This window comes from Phascolarctos cinereus, unplaced genomic scaffold, assembly GCF_003287225.1.
Source record: "Phascolarctos cinereus isolate Bilbo 61053 unplaced genomic scaffold, phaCin_HiC Scaffold_4;HRSCAF=312, whole genome shotgun sequence".
Lineage (NCBI taxonomy): Eukaryota > Metazoa > Chordata > Mammalia > Diprotodontia > Phascolarctidae > Phascolarctos > Phascolarctos cinereus.
The window spans coordinates 585,494,093-585,516,081 of NW_027555847.1; the positions used below are offsets into that span (position 1 = coordinate 585,494,093).

Consider the following 21,989-nt stretch of genomic DNA (forward strand, 5'->3'; position numbering starts at 1 on the left):
ATAGCTACACATATCTCTTTTTTAAAAAATTTTTTAGCAGTTGGGGTTAAGTGACTTGCCCAGGGTCACACAGCTAGTAAGTGTCAAATGTTTGGTCTGAGGCCAGATTTGAACTCAGGTCCTCCTGACTCCAGGGCCAGTGCTCTATCCACTGTGCCATCTAACTGCCCCATATCTTTTCTTTACAGATCAACCATGGTCTTCATAATTTTGAAGAACTTAGTTTCAGTTGTTTTGTTGTATTTACACTTATGATTTTGTACTTCTGTATATTGTTTTCTTGATTCTGCTTTTGCATTAGTTTATATAGGTCTTCTCTTGCATCTTTGCTGCCTACGACTTCCCTATGTTAGCGCACATGACACCATTTTTATAGGATTGTACAATGCACTTACATTAATTAGTCTTCTTTTATTTTCCCTTGCTTCCATATTTCTTATGCATTTTATTTTGTTATAAAAATACTTTTTTGAATACATTTTTGTTTTTTCAGAGTGTAGTCATTTCATCCCTCTAATCTCATCTTACTAAACCCTCCCGTGTGACAAAGAAAAAATTCAGTCACTGCGTCCAAAAATGTTTACAGTATACTGGCCTAGTTCTTGACCTCTTGGAAGTATTTGACAAGCATGTTGACTGCCCTCTCCTCCTACATGTGTTCTCCTTCCTGGGTTTCTGTGACACTGTTCCTTGTTGGGTGTCCTTTGCCTCTCTGACATCTCGTTTGCTGGATCACCATCCATACCAAGTCCCCTACAGGTATACCCCAGGCTTTCTGGGGCTCTTTTCTTTCTTCTCTCATAGTGACCTCATTTGCTCCCATGGATTTGTCACCTTAGTAAAGATGACTGTCAGATCTATTTATTCAGCCATAGTTTCTATCGTGACCTCCAGTCCCACATCACCAGCTGTCTATTGGACAGTTCTCACTAGATGCCCCAAAGGCATCTCAAACTGAGCATATTCAAAACAGAACTCATTATCTTTCCACCTAAAACCACCCTTGTTCCAACTTCCCCAGAGATACCACCACTGTTCCAGAACCTACTTGTCATCCTTGACTGCTCATTCTCATTCACTCTATCTATTCAATTAGAGGCCAAATCTACTGCTCCAACATCTTTTATATCCATTCCAGGCCTTCATCATCAGTCTTCTGGACTATTGCCATAGCTTCCTAATTAAGTCTTCCCGCCTTAAGTCTGGTCCTAAAGGAATCCATCTTTCACATAGGAGAGGGAATGTACCCTACTCATTTCTGCTTCTTGGAATTCCTGGTGTCTTTCATGGCTAAATTTTTATGCCATTTTCTGCAAAGGCCTTTCCTTGCCCCATGCTGAGAGAGCCTTCCCTCCATGTCAGAGGAACTTTGTATCTGTTTTGTGTATACCTGTAATGCGTGTATGTTGTGTCCTTTTTGAGGGTGGTGGAATAGGTTAGGTACACGATATATAGCAACAAATGACTGTAGTAATCTAATGTTTGATAAACCCAAAGATCCCAGCTACTGGGGCAAGGATTCACTATTTGACATAAACCGTTGGGAAAACTGGAAAGCAGTTCAGCAGAAACTAAGCATAGACCAACATCCATAGCTTATACCAAGATAAAGTCAAAAATGGGTACATAATTTAGAGATAAAGGATGATATAATCACATTAGGGGAGTGTGGAAAAAAATTACCAGTCAGATTTGTGAATAAAGGAAGAGTTCATGACTACAATAGAGATAGAAAGGATCATGGGAAGCAAAATGGGTAACTTTGATTACATGAAATTAAAAAAAGTTTTACATACAGAATCAATGCAGCCAAATTTAGAAGGAAAGCAGGAAACTGGGGGAATTTTTATCATAGGTTTGTCTGATAAAGACCTCACTTCTCAAATATATAGAGAACTGAGCCAAATCTATCAAAATAAGAGCCATTCCCCAATTGATAAATGGTCAAAGGATATGAATAGGTAGTTTTCAGAAGAAGAAATAAAATCTATTAATACTTATAATAAGATCTGACTTTCCCCTTTTGCCAGACTCTCACCTCCTCTTTGTGCATTGCTTGCAGCTTTGACTGTGGCAGCAGCATTGTTATTGAGTCAGAAGCTGAGAAATGGGAATACAGGAAAAGTGGGGTGAAAGTTTGCAGTCAACTTTGGATAATGTTTAAAACACCTCTTTCCCTTCCATTCCCCTTACAGAGGAGTCATAAGACCTCAAGAGGAAATTTCCCCATGGTGACTGTCCTAAATGTTTTTGACTTTCCTGAAATCTCAGCCCTGCCTCAAGAGTGAGGGGTGGGGTACACTTGGACACCACTTTTCTTAGCACATGTCTTTGTTAGAAAATCCAGGACATGAAACTCATGCTTCCTAGACACTACTCCTACATATTTCAAAAATTATTTGTAATATTTCCTGTCTTCTTTGCTTTCTCTTCAGTTTCAGGAGGAAGTGGTTCTTTCTTTCCCCTCAACCCATACTCTGAACTCGATTAATTCACACTTACTCTGGGATACTGGTTCATCAGTTATATCCTTCCACTTATACCTTTGTTTTTTTTAATCACCCTGAAAGTGCCTACCTTTTTTCTTAAAAATTATTCAACATTTCCTTGGCTTAAGCCCTCTACAGTCTAGTTCCATGCTGCCTTTTCATAGAAGGCACTTAATTGAATTGAACATGAAATTTGACCTGTGCTTCATGGAGAAACTTGGGGTTATGAAAAGAACTGCATACAGTTTTTTCAAGGTGATCCAGCCAATTACCCATCTCCTTTTTAATTCTGGGCCCAGTTTTTGTATATCTGTTATAGGTTCTTTCTAAGATATAAATATTCTGATTTTCATAGGAGTATCTAGAGCACATCACCCTCTCTATATGGTATCCCTCTTCCATTTGAACTTTGCATTGACTATGTTCCATGAGCGTGGCAAAAACCTTTGGCAAGGCTGCACCTGCATTATTTTATGTTAATAATCAGAGGGTCATTGAATAAAGTTCTCTTAAATTTTATTTAAAATTTTTGGTTTATATCTTTTGTTATTATATCGCCTTCATTTCCAAATGTATTTCTTCCCTACGCAGGGAGCTATCGCTTGTAACAAAGAATAAAAAGAAAAGTGGTTCAGCAAAACTAATGAAATCTGACAGGACATATGCAGTGTTGCACCCCCATACACTGACCTCTGTAAAAAAGGGAAGGAGAAAGTTTTTCTCAGCTCTTCTCTAGGGCCACGCTTAGTCGTTGAAATCATGTAAGATACAATTTGATTGTTACATGTTTCAAAGAATTTTGTATGATTTTGACATATACAATGGAGATACCACTTTGAAAGAGAGTTTGCATTGTGGCATTGGCCATACCAAATCAAATGCTTTTGTAGTGTAAATGAACTATTGATAAAGTGTTGATTGTATCAAGCCCTGGAACATTGCAGAACTCTCTGAATGAGACCCAGAGTCACAAAATTTGGCCCAGCTATCCGTGTAAGAAGAGACAAGTAGATGATGAATGCCTGTTGTTCAGACTATAATATGTATACTTGTTAAATGTTTGAATTCAATGGAAATTTAGTCTCCAAACCCCCACTATTGGGGAATTCTCAAGAGAAGAGGTTATTATAATAGCCCCATGCCCCACTAAAGATATTTCTACCAACTGTAAAAAATGCCATCATTTTCCCAGATCCTCCTGAGACGGGCTGTACCTCTCCTCCACTTGATTAGATAGCTATAGGTCTTAACAGGCAATCTTTTCAGTAGCACCTAGGACACAGCAGAGATAGAAAAGGAACCTTGGACTGCTTCAGCTCTCAATCCCCAGCCCTTCTTTGCTGGCACCACCCTCTTGTGAGGCCATGTCCTTCTTACTTTTTTTGGATATGTATCAAATGTTAATATGTATTTAATATCATTAACTATAAATTTAATTTACTGGGATTTGGAATAATTCTTACCCCTCCTTGGAAAGGAAGGAATGGTGAACCATTGGAAGGAACTTGTGCGTCTTATAGGCAAAGCTGGTAATATGAAACAATAATTTTGCTAATGATGCCTAGAACATGTCAATCATCACTTCTATAGAAACAAACACAGCTGAGAGAGAAAATATGAGTTTAGTGGGTGGTCAAGAGGTAGCACTGAACTTAAAAACTAGAAAGAGACAGGAGTATATTTCTAGCTGATGAAGAGGTTTGATGTTATGCAAAAATGCACCTTATAAAGATGTAATCTACTAGAGAACTAAGAGCAATAGAAAAAGAAACCTAATTTTACAATAGGCCATAACCAGCGCACCATAAATTCCCTTGCTGTCCCTTTTTTTGCTTAAAAAAAATTTACTGTTAAACATCAGTATAGCCAATTAAACTTACTTTGTGACTATTTGCATTTAAATATATGAATTTCAGTACATAAAATTTTTTTAAACGCTCTAAGCAATTCACCAGGGTTTTTTTCACTAATTCCCATTCATTTTTCCTTTAATATAGTCATAGTTGAAATTATTCTCATCTGCTTCTGCTTTTTTGCTTTTCAGTATTTCACAAAGGTGTTTCCATACTTCATATATCCTTCATATTCTTAATGGCATTAAAATACAATTCATTATAATAATGAAGTATTATATTAGCTCAGTGTAGTACAGCTTACTTAACCATATTCCCATTATTGGACATTTAGATTGCTTCCTCCTCTTTTAAAAAAAATATGAATAATGCTGCTATGAGCATTTTTCAATAGAGAGCCCTTTTTTGATTTGTTAATACTTCCAGGATATTCCTAGTAGTGGAATTATTGTGTCAAAGGGTATGTTTACTTCAAAGATATTTCAAGTTTCCAAAAACACCAGCAATTAAATAAGTACACTTGTTCTATAGCATCATTTATTTGTATTTATTAACAACATATTTATATTTTATCATTCATATATACATATATGTGTATATATGTATGTATGTGTATATACACACAGATGAATGATGCCCTAGGTTCAAATCTTAGTTCTGTCACTTGTTTTCTCTAGGCTTGTTTCTATGTCTGTAAAGTGAAGGAGTTGGACTAACGGTCCTCTCATGTCCCATCCCTAAATCTGGGCTCCTAGGAATATGCAGAAAAACTCAAGATAGTAATAGAGATAGGAGACTAAGGGGAGGTTCGTAATTTCTGAGCTGGCAAACACAGAGATTTCCAGAATGAGGAAGAAACAAATGGAATGATTAGAAGCGTGGTTCTCAAAGTATGATCAAAAGACCCTGTAGGTCCCCAAGATCCTTTCAGGATGTCCACGAGATCAAAGCTAATTTTATAATAATACTAAGATGTCATTTGACTGTTAAAATACTCGTTCCTTTCCAACCATATATCTGTGGGAAGCTGTGTTTTCTTTATATACATCAACCAAAACAATATATCACAACAGATTGAATACAGAAGCAGATGTGAGAATACAACTGTCTTCTATTAAGCCAGATAATAGATTTGTAAAAATATGTGAAGCAATGCTACTCTTCTCACTTGCATTTTAGAAAATGTAGTTATTTTTCATATAAAAAGTATGTCATTTATATTAACATGCAGTGAGTTTATTATTGCTATTTTAAATGAATCAGTAAATAGTTTATAAATTTAAATTTACAATAGGGTAAATATTGATAGATATAATCCACATAAACAAAAGCTTTCAACAACTTTTAAGAGTGAAAGGGGTCCTGAGACCCCAAAATTGGAGACTATAGGATTAGAATAATCAAAGTCAAAGCTAAATTTAATTTTCCATACTAACTTTTGCTTAGTTTGTTAATAGTCATACTAAATTTTATTTCCATTTTCCCTTAAAGATATATTCTAATCTTACATCTTGCCAAGCCCTTGGAAATATGTGTGTGATGAACATGAATTCTTGGAGCTCTGCTGCCTTTGATGCTTGTCATCTGTTTCGGTTTATCTTTGACCATACTGCTGGAGTAGGCACTGTTCATTCTATACCATTCTGGTATGAACATTTTTATTGATGTACCTTTTTTGTACATGCAACTATTTGTGCAAATTTTAATAATAGAAATATTGAATTTCTGTGGTTTAAGCAAAAATTATTTTCAGGAGACAGAATCTTCCATGGCTGTTCTATGGGGACCAGCTAGGATTAGCACCTCAAGCGCTCAGAACTACCCAGCTTTCCACAAATTTCAGCTTTAAAGGTCAAAACCAGGTATGTCGTTAATTCTTTAAGACCCAGTCCTCTAAGAAGTATATAACATCTAAATTTAAGAACTAATTAGAGTGGTTAAAAGAAGTTGCCAGATATATTTTTTTTAAATTGTCAAAGTCATTTGAAATTCCTTTTTTAAAAAAGGAACCTTAACTTTATTCCCTAATGTCAACTACTTTTAGCAACTAAGTAATACAATTGTTAATATTTGCTTTCTCTCAGTACTTCTGGACATTTGATGTGGCAGTTCCTAGCGCTTAGGGACATACAGGTCTTAGATACAGTAAGCTGTCTATTTAGGGACAGAATTCTTTCCCCCAGGCGTTCTGAAGGTCCCATTTACAAAGCTAGGGAAACTTGTATTGTGGACCCCTGACAAAAGTCTTGAGATACAAGAGTTAAATGATGATTTTCATACCCAAGTCTCAGGAAATTTCTGCCATGGCATGCCCCTAGTATCCTGGAGATTGGTGCAGTAGGGCATTTGGGCCTTTGCCTGAATGCTAAAGGTGCCTTGGGCCTCGGAATCCATGAAAGAGGGGAAAACTTGATTTTTTCCCCAATTTATGCACTTAAAAAAAAGTTGTTTTATATATGAAAATAAGATGCTAAAAGCAGAAGTGCTATATTCTTTGATCTTGAATCTATTTTAATAGTTTGGGTACCAAAACTTACGCGGTTGTCTTTAGTGTGAATCAGTGCTTTACAGAATCAGTGAATACTTAATATTTGGCAGTTTAGCAGTGAATGTTATTTTTCTCAAAATTATCATGATGTAAGAATATGTAATTTAGCTTTTGCCTTTCGTCATTAGAATATGAAACTGAAGTTTGTTGCAGCTTGCTATGATGTGAGAGGAAATTTTCTCGAGTGGAGGACTTTGGAAAGAGGTCTTTTGCAGGTGAACATTATTCTAGTTAAAGAATTATTAATATGCTTTTTTAAAAATTACACTCAGAATAAAAGGGAAAAAAAAAACAATCACTGTTTTAAATGGAGCATCCTTTTAAATGTTAAGCTTATATCACACTTTAAACTGAGAGACTGGCTCGTGCTTCAGGTCACACAGCAACAATGTCCTGGAGCTAGGATGTGAGCGCAGGTGTCCTATTTCAAGTCTAGCACTCTTTTTCACCCTACCAAATCTGTAAATATCTAATATCTATACTGCCTGCCTGACACAATGGTTGAAAAAAAATTATTTTGTAAATGTGAAGCTCTGTGTAAATCTAAGCTACTATTTTATTAGGTTTTTTAAAATTATCTAGTACTTACCTTAAAAATCACTCTAATAAAGAATAGTCCCTTTAATCCCTAATATAGTATCTTTCTTTAATTTTGCACACCCTGGTAATGTAGAACAGAGCAGCGTGTGGTCCACAGTACACCAGAGTATGACCTAAACTGGATTAAGATGTAACTGGAAAGTATTTAACAAAATAAATACAAGTGAAATAGGACATACATAATAATGTTAATTGGTAGCTTTCTGAGTTAATATGTGGCCTGCAGAGCTCCTTAAATATGATTTAGATACTCATTTTTCTATTTGAGTTTAATACTACTGATATGAGAGTGCCCACACCTGTATTATTCAAGCTACCATATACATTTTTCTGTTGATAAACTAACCCTTTTGCCTTGAATTGTCTCATTTTCTGTACTTGTTTGCCAATTTTGATGTAGCTTTGTCCAGACACAGTGATCAGACTGAATGCTGCTTATAACTTTGGAACAACTTATCAGCAAAATGTAAGCTTAAAGTATATGAAGTTACACTTATTCTGCACTTAAATCTCATTCTTTTAAAAACATGCCAGTAATACTGGAGGAAAATGTTTATCCTTGAGAAAATGTTATCTAATGTTTTAGATAATAAATGAAATTTCATGATTCATTCATTTTCAAATAGTGATAAAATAAAATGTAGCTAATACTATCTAGACTCAGAAAATCTACATAATTTTAATGGTATGAGAAGAGTGTCACATGTTTTTAAATTTTATGAAGTCACTCTGATTCGTAAATTGATTTGCAAGTTTTTCCTAATTCCTTGGCAATAAGTATTGTTCTTAAAATGATAATATATTTTCCTAATCATGTTTGTTTTACCTAGATTTACACATATAAAGAAAAAGACGGTTATATCTAATGTTGAAATTTTTGAAGAAAATTATGTGTTTTTTATTACAACATTTTTTCTCTAAAAATTTCTATGTGTGTTTATGTATGTATGGATACATATGGATTACATATATAATCTATCCTATTTGAGTCCCAATACCTAATCATAGTTTAAATTTACTAAATTTTATAATTTTCTGGAAATTCACTGAAGGAATTCAGGAGCATGCTAAAGCTATTTTGGGGGCCAATGATCTGTAAGATTTCATTGATGTTGCACTGATGAGCTTTGTAATCCACACTTAAATTAACTAGAACACATAACAATAGTAGAATACTCTTACTTTAGATAAATTCTTTGCCTGTGATGTTCAGTTACTAATACATTCAATTTTTTTTTTTTGCCATACTTTGAAGGTAGAAACTGTAACTACAACTTTTGGCACCATTCTTGGCTAGATTATAAATGGAAATTTAAATTAGGAAGTATTTTTAAAAATCTGAATATTTTTGTATATCCCCTCATCAGGAAAGATAATATAATTAGTCTCATCCTGCCACTGAATTGTATTAAACTGTTTGAAAGATGAGTTCATGTTTTAAATTGTCAGGATACAATTTAGTGCTCTGAAGACTTTGGTGACTAAAAGACAACTAGTGGCTTTAAATTGCTATTTCTGATGAGGAAACTACGCTTTTTTGACCAGGACAACCATGCCTATTATTTATTCTCTACTTGTTGGTTTACCTAATTTTTTCCCATTTAAAATGAATTTTTATGATTTTGGAGAAAGCATGGAGTTATATATATGTATTTATTCAAAGTATTTTAATGAAAATTTCCTCTAAATTTATATTGAAACATCTTTGAAGATTACCAATGGGAATTTTAAAGTTTGATGCTTTTTTTTTTAATAGTGTGAGATTCCCATCTCCAAGATCTTAACAGACTTTACAAGTCCAGTATTTTATGATGTGTATCTTGAGTATACTAATGAAAATCAAGAGCAACATCTTTGGGCTATACCAATATTAAACCTAAATCTTCAATACAATAAAATCTTTGTGAACCAAGGTAAGACCTTAATACTTATCTTATGTGCCTTAAATTGACTCAAATAGGTAATAATAATAATAATAATAGCTAGCATTTATTAGTGCTTTGAGGTTTGTAAAGCACTATACAAATATCAATCAATAAATAAACATTAAGCATCCACTTGTATGCCAGATACGGTGCTAAGCACTACAGAAAGAGGCAACCCTGCCCTCAAGGAGTTTATAGTCTAATGAATGAGATAAATATTACGTTATTTTATCCTCACAACCACCGTGGAAGGTAGGTGCTATTATTATTATCCCCATTCTACAGGTGAGGAAACTAGGGTAGACAGAGGTTAAATGATTTGCCCAGGCTCATATAGTTCGTAAGTGTTTGAGGTTGGATTTGAACTTGTGTCTTCCTAGTCTTCCTAACTCCAAGCCCAGCCCTCTATCTACTGTGACACCTAGCTATCTAAGTAAGTAAATGAATGTAAGAACTTAATGTACTAATGGCTTATTTTATTTTTAATTTCAGTTGTATTGTTTTATATCAAGTTAGATTCTCCATTGTTGTCCTTGATAGAATGCCTTGCTGAAAACTTCCAGAGGAAAATGATAGAAATTACATGGGACCTTTTTCTCAAAATGATGAACATTTTTCCCCTTTAAATAGTTCTATCTATAGCAAAAGCCCACTAATTCAGATTAGTTGGGGAGAATTACTTTTCCAAATTGATGAAAACTTAAAGTTATAGAAATAATAATTGGGTGTGATGGAGGCAGTTTAATTACTAGGATCACGCTAGAACCACTACCACCAATGTTCTTACCACCATTTTCTCTTTAGCCTCTTTTTGTGAAGCAAAATATATTTGCTTTGCATATTAGTTTTGTTTAGTGTATTTTTTCCAAATTATTCTTGGACAGTTATGGAAGTTTTGAACATCACACTGTTCACGTGCAAATGATAAGCAGTGATCACAAATTGTCACAGTGGTGGAGGAAATTACTTCAGGAAAAGTTTGTTTGAGATCAAGAACTAAACAAATTCAAAGGCTTGTGAAGCCTATAATCCTGAATCCTTTATTCATTAAGAGAGTCAGAAGATGCTGTTATTAAGTAATTAAAAACACTTTTAATTTATTTCTTTGTTGACATCTTCACAATTCCTTGTTTTATAATGTGTTGTAGTGTTCTTAGTTCCACTGGGGGCTTCTGCATTGCCTTTTGGGTGATCTTTCATTGCAATTGTTTAGAGATTGGAGGGTTCTGTGACTTACAGTCATATAGTAACACTGGAAGAATATTAGTATTAAAAACATTAAAAAGGGACAAATGTGAGATCATTCGAAGGACTTAGTAGTTTTCCAAAGCCAATCCTGACCATTCTTCTGGTCAACTCTGGGTCCAACGCATAGTCTATTTGTAGTGTCTTTCTAAGATATGTACGTGTGTGTGTGTGTGTGTGTGTGTGTGTGTATGTGTATGCCTGCCAATAAATAGTTAGTAAACATTTATCAAGCTCTTACCCCATGCTAGGCACTATGCTAAGTGCTGGGGATACAAAAAGAGGTAAAAGACAATCAAGGAGCTTACAATCTAATGGAAGAAATAATAAGCAAATATGGATAAACAAGTTAGCTGCAGGATAGGTAGGAAATAATTAAGAAAAGGAAGTTACTAGAATTAAGAGAGTTGGGAAAGATTTCCTGCAGAAGGTGGGATTTTAGCTGAGACTTGAAGGAAGCCAGGAGGTACCGATGAGGATGGAGGGCATTCCAAGGCTGGGGGACAGACAGAGAAATTGTCTGGACGTGGGAGAATGGAGTGTCTTGTTGGGGAACAATAGGGAGGGAGGCCAGTGTCATTGTATCAAAGAGTACATAGCAGGGAGTAAGATATAAAAAGACTGGAAAGGTAGGAGGAGACTAGGTTATGAAGAGCTTTGAGTGCTGAACAGAACATTTTGTACTTTCTCCTGCAGGCAATAGGGAACCACTGGAGTTTATTGCGTTAGGGACTGTCATGGTGAGGCCTATGCTTTATCACTTTAACGGCTGAATGGAAAATGGATTAGAGTGAGGGAAAGGCTTGAGGCAGGTAGCTCACCAGCAGCTGTTGCAATAGTCCAGGGATAAGGTGAATAGGGCCTGCACCAAAACGGTGGCAGCGTCAGAGAAGAGAATGGGGGGGGAATGTTGGAGAGATGTCGCATAGGTGAAATTGATGGGCCTTGGCAACAGTTTGGGAAAGGGGTGGGAGTGGGTGAGAGATAGTGAGATATTGAGGAAGTTGTCAGCCTGAGGGACTGGGACGATGGTGTTGCCTTCTGTAGTAATAAGGAAGGTGTGGGGGTTGAGGGAAGATTTAGGAGGAAAGAAAATATGAGTCTTGCTTTGAACATGTTGAATTTAAGATGTCTACTAGGCATTCAGTTCCAGATGTTTGAAAGACAATTGGAGATACAAGATTGGGAATCAGCGGAGAGGCTGGTGCAGGAAAGGTAAATTTGAGAATCATCAGCTTAAAGCTGGTAATTAAATCCTTGGGAGCTAATGAGATCCTCGAGTGAAGTAGTATAGAGGGAGAAGAGAAGAGGGCCTAGGAGAGAGCCCTGTGAGACGCTTCTGGTCAGAAGGCATGATCTGGATAAGGATCCAGCAAAGGAGACTGAGAAGGAGTGGTCAGATCCAAGAGAAGGGCACCAGAAGAGGAGAACCAGGAAGAGAGTGGTGTCTGGAAAACCTAGAGAGAGGAGACTATCAAGGAAGAGAGGATGAGCAACAGTGCCAAAGGCTGCAGGGAGATCAAGGAGATTTAGCAATTAAGAAATCATTGGTGACTTTGGAGAGAGCAGTTTCAGTGGAGTGATGAGGTTGGAAGCTGGATTATAAGGTGTTAAGACTGTGAGAGGAGAGGAAGTGGATGCACCTGTTGTAGATGGCATTTTCAAAGAGTTTAACCACAAAAGGCAGAAGGGGATATAGGACAGTAGTTAGCAGTGATAGAAGGATCAAGTCAAGGGTCCTTTTTTGAGGATAGGGAAGATGTGGCCATATTTATAGGCAGTGGGAAATGAACCAGTAGAGAGGAAGAGATTGAAAACAAGTGATGGAGTAGGTCAGTCTGTGTGTGTGTGTGTGTGTGTGTGTGTCTGTGTGTGTGTGTGTGTGTGTGTATGTGTGTAAGATGAATGGATGCTATAGTTTGTCCATCCAATTGCATATCATAGTTTGGACAATAGGCACCCTTCACTTGGTTTTTCCTGTGTGGATAGTCAGGACAAACTAGTTTGGGTGATTGTGGATTGTTATGGCAGTTGATTTACATTGGTTTACTTTCCTTATGAATTATTATAATTAATGTCAATGTCCCTATTTAAATAGGTCAGGTTGTAGCTTTAAATTCACATATTTTTTTCTTATTTTTAATCTTTCTTCTTATAGTTAGTTGTTGCATTTGAGATTTTAACAAAAGAGTAACTGAGGCAAATCTCCAAGCAAGATAACATTCATTAGCAGGGGCATTCTACCTGTCAACAAATGGGTCAGTGGCTTGCCTCCATTAATGCCAAAGACCCTGAGCGAAAGGACAATTCCCCTTTTATAGGTCTTGGGATTGAGGGCAACATGATTGGTTACAGAGCTGAGTTTCAGGGAACAACATAATTGGTTTGAAATTTGGTCATGGGGGCTAGCAACGACACCCCCCGCCTTCTCTTATGAGATTAAGAAGTGCTCTTTGAGTCCAGGTGTGACATGATGGCCCAGACTTTTGAACAGCAAACCAGACATCTTTGAAGGGTATCTTGGTGGAATAAAGATATCAGGGCCAAACTCCCTACCTGGTCACACACATTCCCCAAGGTTACACTTACACAGGCTGTGTGACTCTGGGCAAGTCACTTAACTGTGTTTGCCTCTCAGTGCCTCATCTGTAAAATGAGCTGGAGAAGGAAATGACAAACCACTCTAGCATCTTTGCCAAGAAAATTCCAAATGGGGTCATGAAGAATCAGACACAACTGAAAAAACAACTGAACAACAACAAAAAATGACTTACTACAGCAAAAGTAGCCTTTAATATTTTTTTCAAACAAGTTTTTTTATGTATATATTAAAATGATACCTACACATCTATAGAAGTAGCTTTGCTTGAGGGTTGTGCTCATGATGACAGTGCCAGTATTGGTCCTGAGGACCTACCCTCTACAGGGCATAGGCCAAGAAGGGTTTCTTACGTGTTTCCTCAAGCCATCCAGAGTGTCCCATGGACAGTGTGACATTGTCTGCTTGCAGAGAACTCCAGAAGATCTCACCTCATCCTTGCCAACAGGGAGGCCAGACTACTGGAGCAGGAAATCAGGGTGCCTCGTACAGGACAGGTGCTCTGTGAATGCATGGTGAATAGTTCATTTTAGCAAAACATTTGATGAAGAGTCTTGAACTGTTCTCTTGGACAAGGTAGATGTAGGGGCATGTGGTAGTAACATGGATTCAGAACTGGTTAATGGCCAGACCACAATGTAAGTTTCATGGCTTGGGTTTATTTTGGGTGGCAGGGAGACTAGACCCATAATTTCATTAGTATAGGGAAGTCTCAGTGTAGAAACCTCCTCTACCAATACAGATCGACACCTTTTGTGCAATTTCGAGTCTTATAGAGGTGCCTAGAGCAGGGGCATCAAACACTGGCCCTGGGCCAGAAACATATTAAAATGTAATTGGGAAATAAATTTAACAAAATTAAAAAATACAGTAGAACATAAATAATGTTAACATGTGGCTTGTCACCATAGATCCTTAGGTATAGGTAGTAGCCACCCCTGGCCTGGAGCCTTGAGAGGGTAAGTGACTTACTTACCCAGAGTTACGTAGCCAGCATGTGCAGGTGGAAGAACTTGAACCCAGGCCTTCCTGATTCTAAACCCACCGACTGTTGTACTGAGCTTGGGAGACCATCTAGTCAGACCCTTCATTTTACAGTGAGGAAACTGAGGCGGAGGGAATGTGACTTACCCAAGATAAAATAACCTTAGTAGAATCAAGATGGAAGTCCAGGCACTCTGACTCTACCTTCAGTACCATTTTCATCATATTTGTGAAGTGCTTAGTTAGCACTGTGCCCGGCATGTAGTGAACACTGCATAAATGCTTCTTCTCTTTCTCCTCTTCTCTCCTCCAGGCATTTTGTAAATTGTGCAGTGCTCTCAATGACCTTAAACTCCTCACTGTCATATGAACCCATCTCTTTAAGATCAGTTTTCTTCTGATGATGCTAGATGGATCTGAATTATGGAACCTGCAGTTTGTTAAATAGTTTAAAAAAATTTTTTTTTTAATTTTTAGGCAGTTGGGGTTAAGTGACTTGCCCAGGGTCACACAGCTAGTAAGTGTCAACGTTTTGGTCTGAGGTCAGATTTGAACTCAGGTCCTCCTGACTTCAGGGCCAGTGTTCTATCCGCTGTGCCACCTAGCTGCCCCTGAACCCTGGAGTTTGGAAAGAAACAAAGTGACAAGTTTCCCAAAGAGCAATGGAAAGATGCATCATAGGTGTAACTAGTCTGACACTTTTGCCAGCTTCTCTAGGGATGGGCTGGAGATATTCCTGGAGTAGGACTGTTATCTCTTTAGCTGGGAGACTAGCAAGTGAGCACTTCGACCAGTGAAGTCACAGGAACACCAGAGTATAAAACTAAAGCGTCTTTGTTCTTTTTTTTTTTTCCTCCTTTATCTTGTTTTTGGACAACAAAGACAGCAGCTCTGCCAAGTGGCTTCTGACTCGCCGCCTGTTCCTGGTAGATACATTAAGTGGACGAGAAAGTGACTTAAGGAGTCAGCCAAGAGTAATTCGAATTGCCACCAAATTAAGAATGAGGTGAATAAATGTCTAATATTATACTTATTCCTGGTTGTGTTGTATGTAGCACAAGAAGTGGTACCCGGCAATCTCAGGGGAAAATAATTGACATTGATTGACATTGATAAGGTTTATGGCCTGAGGCGTACGTCTAGCTCAATACAGAGTAACAGTTACAAATTGAAATTGAAATTCTAACACAAGTAGATTTGATGATCTCTTGGGTGCCAGTCAAACATGGTAGAATGGGATTAATTATTGAAGTAGGGCTATGAAGGGGTATAATTTACTCAAAAGAAACAGGTCTAATAGAATGAGGAGAGCAACTATATACAAGGAATAGATAATTGTAGTATCCACAGACCTCAGCAGCTGAGTTAAGAGTGCCAGAACCATGGCTTATTTGTATATCCCATGGGGAGTGTGACGTAAAGAGCCAGTATCAGAGCCAGCACGATCTGGGTTTGTCTTGTCTCTAATACATATTGGCAAGTCACTTTGTCTCTCTCACTGCTCTAGACAACTGTCTAAGATTATCAGTTGCAGAGAAGGTGCCACCGGTATTGGTAGACGGAGATTCCCTACCTGGGAAATCACAGTCCCTGTCCCCATGCCCCATCGAACCTAATGGCATACACTTAATGTAATAGGTGCCTAAAAAATGTTGATTGTATAATTGGTTGAATTATATTATTGTGAAAGTATACTTAGACTGCCCCAAAAGATGGAGACTACAGAAAGTGCTTTGCAAGAACATCTAACCAAACTAATTCTAGCCTTTCAGCTAATTGCTAAAAATATGATTCTTTAAAAATTGGTTATGATAAATGACAAAATATTGACTTTCTTTACTGCCTGTTTTGTCCCTCATCAGGTAGAAAGCAGCATAGAAATTGTTGTTCTTCACTTAATCTGACCAATAAGAAAGAAACAGTTGATGATGTGAAAGTGATAGGAACTTTTGGGAAAAGTGACCATGTCATCTTGGGGTTCATATTAGTGAAAAGGGAACACTGGGGATAATTAGCCCCATATCCTAGACTCTTGAACAGCAGGTTGGTAAAAAAAAAATTAAGAGAATAGTAATCCTGGAAACTCTTAATAGTTATGACTATCAAGAATGTGAGATGAAATTCCACCTATACAATCACAAATAATACTTAAGAGAAAAAAAAAGTAGAAGGATCTATAAAAAAGAGTCACTGTGATGTACTCATTTTAAACTAACATAAAAAAGATGGAAAGAAAGGCACTTAAATAAATATAGAAGAGCAGCACAACCCTATCAAGAAGGTAGAAGTCCAGAATGAGAAGTTTGCAAACAGTAGCAACAATAAAATACCTCTTCCGTCCCCCAACCTAAAGATAACAAAGGGGGCTTTAAAAAACCTTGCAACAAAAAGATCAAGGAAAGGAGTGACCCACTGTTTGGGGATGATGGTAGAATGTCAACTAATGACCAAAAAAAGGTGGAGCTATTTAACATTAAATTCCATCTTCTCTAGCAAGGAGAGTAGTCTTCAAACTGGACAGTGTAGAATAGGTATATAAAAGAAATTGAAGTCTAGGTTAGGTAAAGAGTTAAGAAGAGAGCACACCTCACTTCAAGTGACTCTCTAGGACCAAATGAAATCCTGCATATCTAACCTCATGTCCGGTTTTTGATAAAATTGTCAAATTGATAAATCAAAGGAAAGTCATAAATGTAGTGTATGTTGGTTGTAGCTTTGTTTTTTGACATAGTGTGCGCCACTATTTCTTTGTAAATAAGATGATGAAGTATGGACTCGACGATGATAGATTTTTTAGCTAGTTAGAACAAAAAGTATGAGAACCAAAGTTAGAACCAAAGTATGCTACTTAATTGTTCAACAGAAACAGATCTCTAGTGAAATACCAGTCATGTATCAATGACTTGGATAAAGACAGGAGTCATGAATTGAAATCTCCAGGTGCTTCAAAGCTAGGAGGGAGGAATAGAAGAGGTCAAATTAAAGGATCAAAATTAAAAGTCATTTTGCTAGGCTAGAATGCTAAGTTGAAACCAGCAAAATGAACTGTAATTGGAATAAAAATAAGGACTCGATTTAGGTTTAGAAAATAAATTACATGAGTATGTGATGGGGAAATATTATATACAAAAAGGATTCAAAGTCTTAGTTGACCATATGTTTAAAATAAAGCAAAAGAATGAAAGTTACTTCAGAAAGGTAATGCAATGTTAAAGTACATCAAATGAGATTAGTATATGAGAGCACTTTGCAAACCTTAGAGCATGATATAACTGTAAGCTACTAGTATTGTTGTTGTTATTTTATTACATTAATAAAAGTAGTATCTAGTTTATGGGAAGTCATAGTAACAGTTGTACTCTCCCATAGTCAAACTGCATCCAGAGTACTGTGTTGAATTCTGGGTGCCACATTTTAGGCAGGTTATTGACAACACATACACTGGACACGTGCACGCGTACATACGCACGTACACATGCACGTACACACACGATATTGGCTAGGATGGTATGGGGTCTGAAATCCATTTCATAAGTTATCACTGTACTCTAATCATGGCTCAGCGATATGAAAGCAGGTTGGAGAAATAGATGGTTGGCCTGTGTAAGGAAAGACATAATAGCTGTCTTCAAATACTTGAAGGTCTATCACATAAAAGATAAAGTAGACTTGTTCTTTGCTGCTGTACATTGCAGAACTAGCACTGGTGGGTAGAAGTTACAGGGAGGTAGATTTTAACGTAACAGCAGAAAGTACAGTACTTTGTCAGTAGAGTGGTCTGTTAGTAGGACAAGATGTCTCTGGGTAGTGATCTCCCTGTCACTGGAGGAGATCATCAGTCAAGAATGATACCAAAGAGATTTCTGTATTGGATGAGTGATTGCATTATACTTTTAAGGTCCCTTTCAACTCTAAAATTCTTTGAAATAGTCTTAATAAAGTATTTACCAGGTCGCTAGGTGGTGCAGTAGATAGCGCATTGCCCCTAGAGTCAGGAAGGTGACTTTATTCTGTATTTTGTTCCCCTATATGTTTACCAATTAGAATTTTTTTTATTTTCCACAGTATTTCCCTGGTACCCAACACCAATAGTGGAAACATTTATCCCCCTCTAATTACTGTTGCCTACCAAGATGTTGAGATCCAGGATCCAAATAGCCAGTCTGTGATGGTGAGTTCTTAACTTAAGCTGTCCTAACAAATGTGTTTCTAGATGTCCAGAATGCAAATCCAGCCTCATAACCTATCTGTGTGACCCTGGGCAAGACACTTAACTTCTCAGCCTCAATTGTCTCATCTGTAGAATGAGAATAATAATACTAGCACCTACCTCCCAGGTTGTTTCGAGGGATGTGGTAATATTTGTAAAGTGCTTTGCAAACCTTAAAAGCGCTGCATAAATGCTGGCTGTTATTATGGCAGAAAACTCATCAAATCTTTTTCAAGCTTCAAATAGGTACAAATATAAGCTATATTATCTGTACTACTTGTGGAAATAGTGCTATTCCATCTTGGCCCTGTGCTCAGTTTTTGATAATTTCTTTATGTTGGTCTACTGGTCATCTAGGGCCTGCTTCTCTGGCCCTAGACCAGGAATAAATGGAATAGTCTTTGAGGTTAACACACAAGCAGTCTGAGGTGTGTTATACTTCTTTTCCCCATCCTTCTTCCTCTACCTTCTTTTTTTCCCTGTTACTGACTATCTTTCCTTTCTCATTTAAGTTCACATTCTCACTGGGGAAGTTGATCACAGAAGTAATTAGTTGTTTTGGCTTAAAAGCCTTTTCCTGGTGACATGAAGTACAGGGAGAGAATGCAGTGAGCCTCTGAATCTCTACTTCTTCATCTACAAAATGAACCAGTTGGACTAAATAATTTCCAAGATCACTCACTCTGAGTTCTCAATCCTGTGATTCTAAGTCTCTTACTTTTGGGAGATTCAAAGATGCTAAAGGTTGCATTGTAAAAGACTGAGGATTAGAAGGGACCATTGTCATCAGCAGGTTGGTTTAAAGTTGCAGATGCAGATTTTTGGTAAAAAGCAAAGACTCCCTAAGAGTTAGCACCGTCTAAAGGAGGTAGAGGTCTTCCTAGTAATAGATGGCTTCAGGTGGAAGGAAGCTAGATGATACTATAGGAGGCACTTACTGTCAAGTGTGGCCTGGGTTAGATGACTTCTGAGGTTCCTTCCAGCTCTGTGATTCTTCAGCTCCATCTTCTGTTCTATTCTTCATGGTTGATCATGTAGCCTCTGCTTAAACACATCTAGTCACAGGGAGCTTGTCACCTTCTCAAGCAAGGTGTTAAATTTTCAGATGCCTCTAATTTCTAGTACATTTCTCTTCATTAAACCAAAATCTTTCTCCCTATAACTTCCATCCATTAATTGGTTTAGTTGGGCCTTATGAAGTATTCAGAATGTTATCTATGTCTGCTTTCCTATGATGGCCCTAGGGGAGCTAGGTGGCACTGTGGTTAGAATGCTGGCCCTGGAGTCAGGAGGGCCTGAGTTCAAATTTGGTCTCAGATACTTATTAAGCTGGGTGACCCTGGGCAAGTCACTTAACCCTGTTTCCCTCAATTCCTCATCTGTAAAATGAACTGGAGAAGGAAATGGTCAAAGCACTTCAGTTTCTTTGCCAAGAAAATCCCAAATGGGCTCACAGAGAATTGTACATAACAACGTGACGGCCCTACAAATATATGTAGTTAGCTGCTATACCTGGCCTAGTATTTTCTTTTGATTAGATGACTCTCCCTGTGAAACATTATTCCATCCACTGTTCTTCTCATGACATGATTGCAAGAACTCTCTTTCCTACTTACCCTTCTCTGGACACACTAGTTTTTCACTGTTCTTAGCTTGTGTTGTATAGAACTGGACACAGTGCCACAAATGACTGTCTGGTCTGGAGTAGAGTGGTACTATCTTCTTCCTTTCTCTGGATAGTGTACTTCTGTTACTGCAGCCTAAAATTTCAGTAGCTTTTTAAAAATAACCTTATAGTAAAGGTTTATATTGAGCTTGTGGCTAATCCCAGAAGGAAAAAAAAAACCCAAGCTCATTTTTTTCCACATATGAACTGTTGTTATTGTCGTTGTTGTTACTAAGCCATGTTTCCCCTAATCAGTACTTACGTAACCACTTTTTAAAAGCCAGTATTTTATACTTGTTAAATTTCACTTGACTTCAGTTCTAATAACCCATGCTTAGATCCATGCTCCAAACTTTTTGATATTATACTGATTTCTGATTCTGTTCCACAGTGCATTGCCTGTTCTTTTGTGCTGTATATCAGCCATAAATTTAAAAAAGAGGGACAGGGCATAAGTTCAATTTAGTGTAGATAAGATAGATCATGGTGAGTGCTTGAGAGGTACATACAGTTATCTGAAAAAGTTCTGAGGAGAGAAATAATTTCCATCTGGGGAATGTGAATGACCAGGGAAAATTGAGTTCAAATCCTGACTGCTACTTTTTACTATATGACCTTGCCTAGTCAGTCTATCAGTCTGTATTTATTAAACCCCTGCTGTTTGCCAGGTACCTTCGAGGTGATGGAGATACAAAGACAGGAAAAAATCAATCCCTGGCCTTGAGAAGCTTACTGCATTCTACTGGAGGAAACAACATATAAGGCTATTTAAAATATCCTTAGGGAGGCAGGAGCAGCTGGAGGAACAAAGAAAGGGCTACTGTAGAAAACAGCTGTTGAACGAAGGATTCAAAGAGGTAGCAGTGAGAAGGAAGCGTGTTCCAGGAGTTAGGGGCAGCTTGTGTAAAAAGCACGGGGACGGGAAATGGGCCTTATCTGAGAAGCATTGAAAAGGCTATTTTGGCTAGACAGTGAAGGGAGTAATGGGTAGGAAGGCTGTAAATGTAGGTTGGAGCCAGCTTATGGGGACTTTCATTGTCAACCAGAGGAGTCTGTGTTTGATCCCAGAGTGAGCAACTGGAGTTTACTGAGCTGGGGAGTGTCATGGTCAGACCCTTGTTTGAAGAAAATCTTGGCCTCAGTTTCCTCATAAGTAAAATGAACGGGCTGTGCTAAATGATCTGCTGTGGCCCTTCCAGGCTTAAATGCAAGAATCCTACAAGAAGATGGCATTTCTGGCAGGTTTCCAAGAAGTGGTAGGATTTCAAAAGTGGAAGTGTAATAATACTATGACATTCTGAACCAGGTATTGTGGCTAGTGATAATAATTTTCTTTTCTGAATGTTCAAAGGTGTATTGAAGGATTTATTATGAATAATACATTCAGAGAACAATATATTCATGAATAATATTTTAATAGTAATAATTAGCATTTATTTATTTTTTTAATTGCTTTATTTATTTTTAGTTTTCAACATTCACTTCCACAAGTTTTTGAGTTCCAAATTTTCACCCCATCTCACCCCTCCCTCCACCCCAAGATGGCATGCATTCTGAATATCCCTTCCCCTGGTATGTCCTCTCTTCTATATCTCTCCCCTTCTCTTATCCCCTTCCCCTTCTATTTTCCTATAGGGCAGGAAAGACTTCTGTACCCCATTTCCTGTATTTCTTATTTCTCAGTAGCATGTGAAAACATTTTTTTAAACATATGTTTTTAAAACTTAAGGTTTCAAATTTTCTCTTCCTCCCTCCCCACCCACCCTCATTGAAAAGGCAAGCAACTCAATATAGGTTGTACATGTGCAGTTATGCAAAACACGTCCATAGTAGACATGTTGTGGAAAAACTAACTCTATTTCCCTTAATC

The 21,989-nt window shown here is 37.4% G+C and overlaps 1 protein-coding gene across 1 annotated transcript in view; it reads left to right on the forward strand.

The window, feature by feature from the left end:
- TMEM67 (transmembrane protein 67) overlaps nucleotides 1-21,989 on the forward strand; it is an 85,563-nt gene that overhangs the window by 25,115 nt on the left and 38,459 nt on the right. The window contains exons 8-14 of the mRNA XM_020972890.2: nucleotides 5,834-5,988; nucleotides 6,096-6,204; nucleotides 7,019-7,105; nucleotides 7,891-7,956; nucleotides 9,247-9,403; nucleotides 15,126-15,249; nucleotides 18,309-18,414. Coding sequence (XP_020828549.1) covers nucleotides 5,834-5,988; nucleotides 6,096-6,204; nucleotides 7,019-7,105; nucleotides 7,891-7,956; nucleotides 9,247-9,403; nucleotides 15,126-15,249; nucleotides 18,309-18,414 — 804 coding nt within the window. The remainder of the gene's footprint in view (nucleotides 1-5,833; nucleotides 5,989-6,095; nucleotides 6,205-7,018; nucleotides 7,106-7,890; nucleotides 7,957-9,246; nucleotides 9,404-15,125; nucleotides 15,250-18,308; nucleotides 18,415-21,989) is intronic.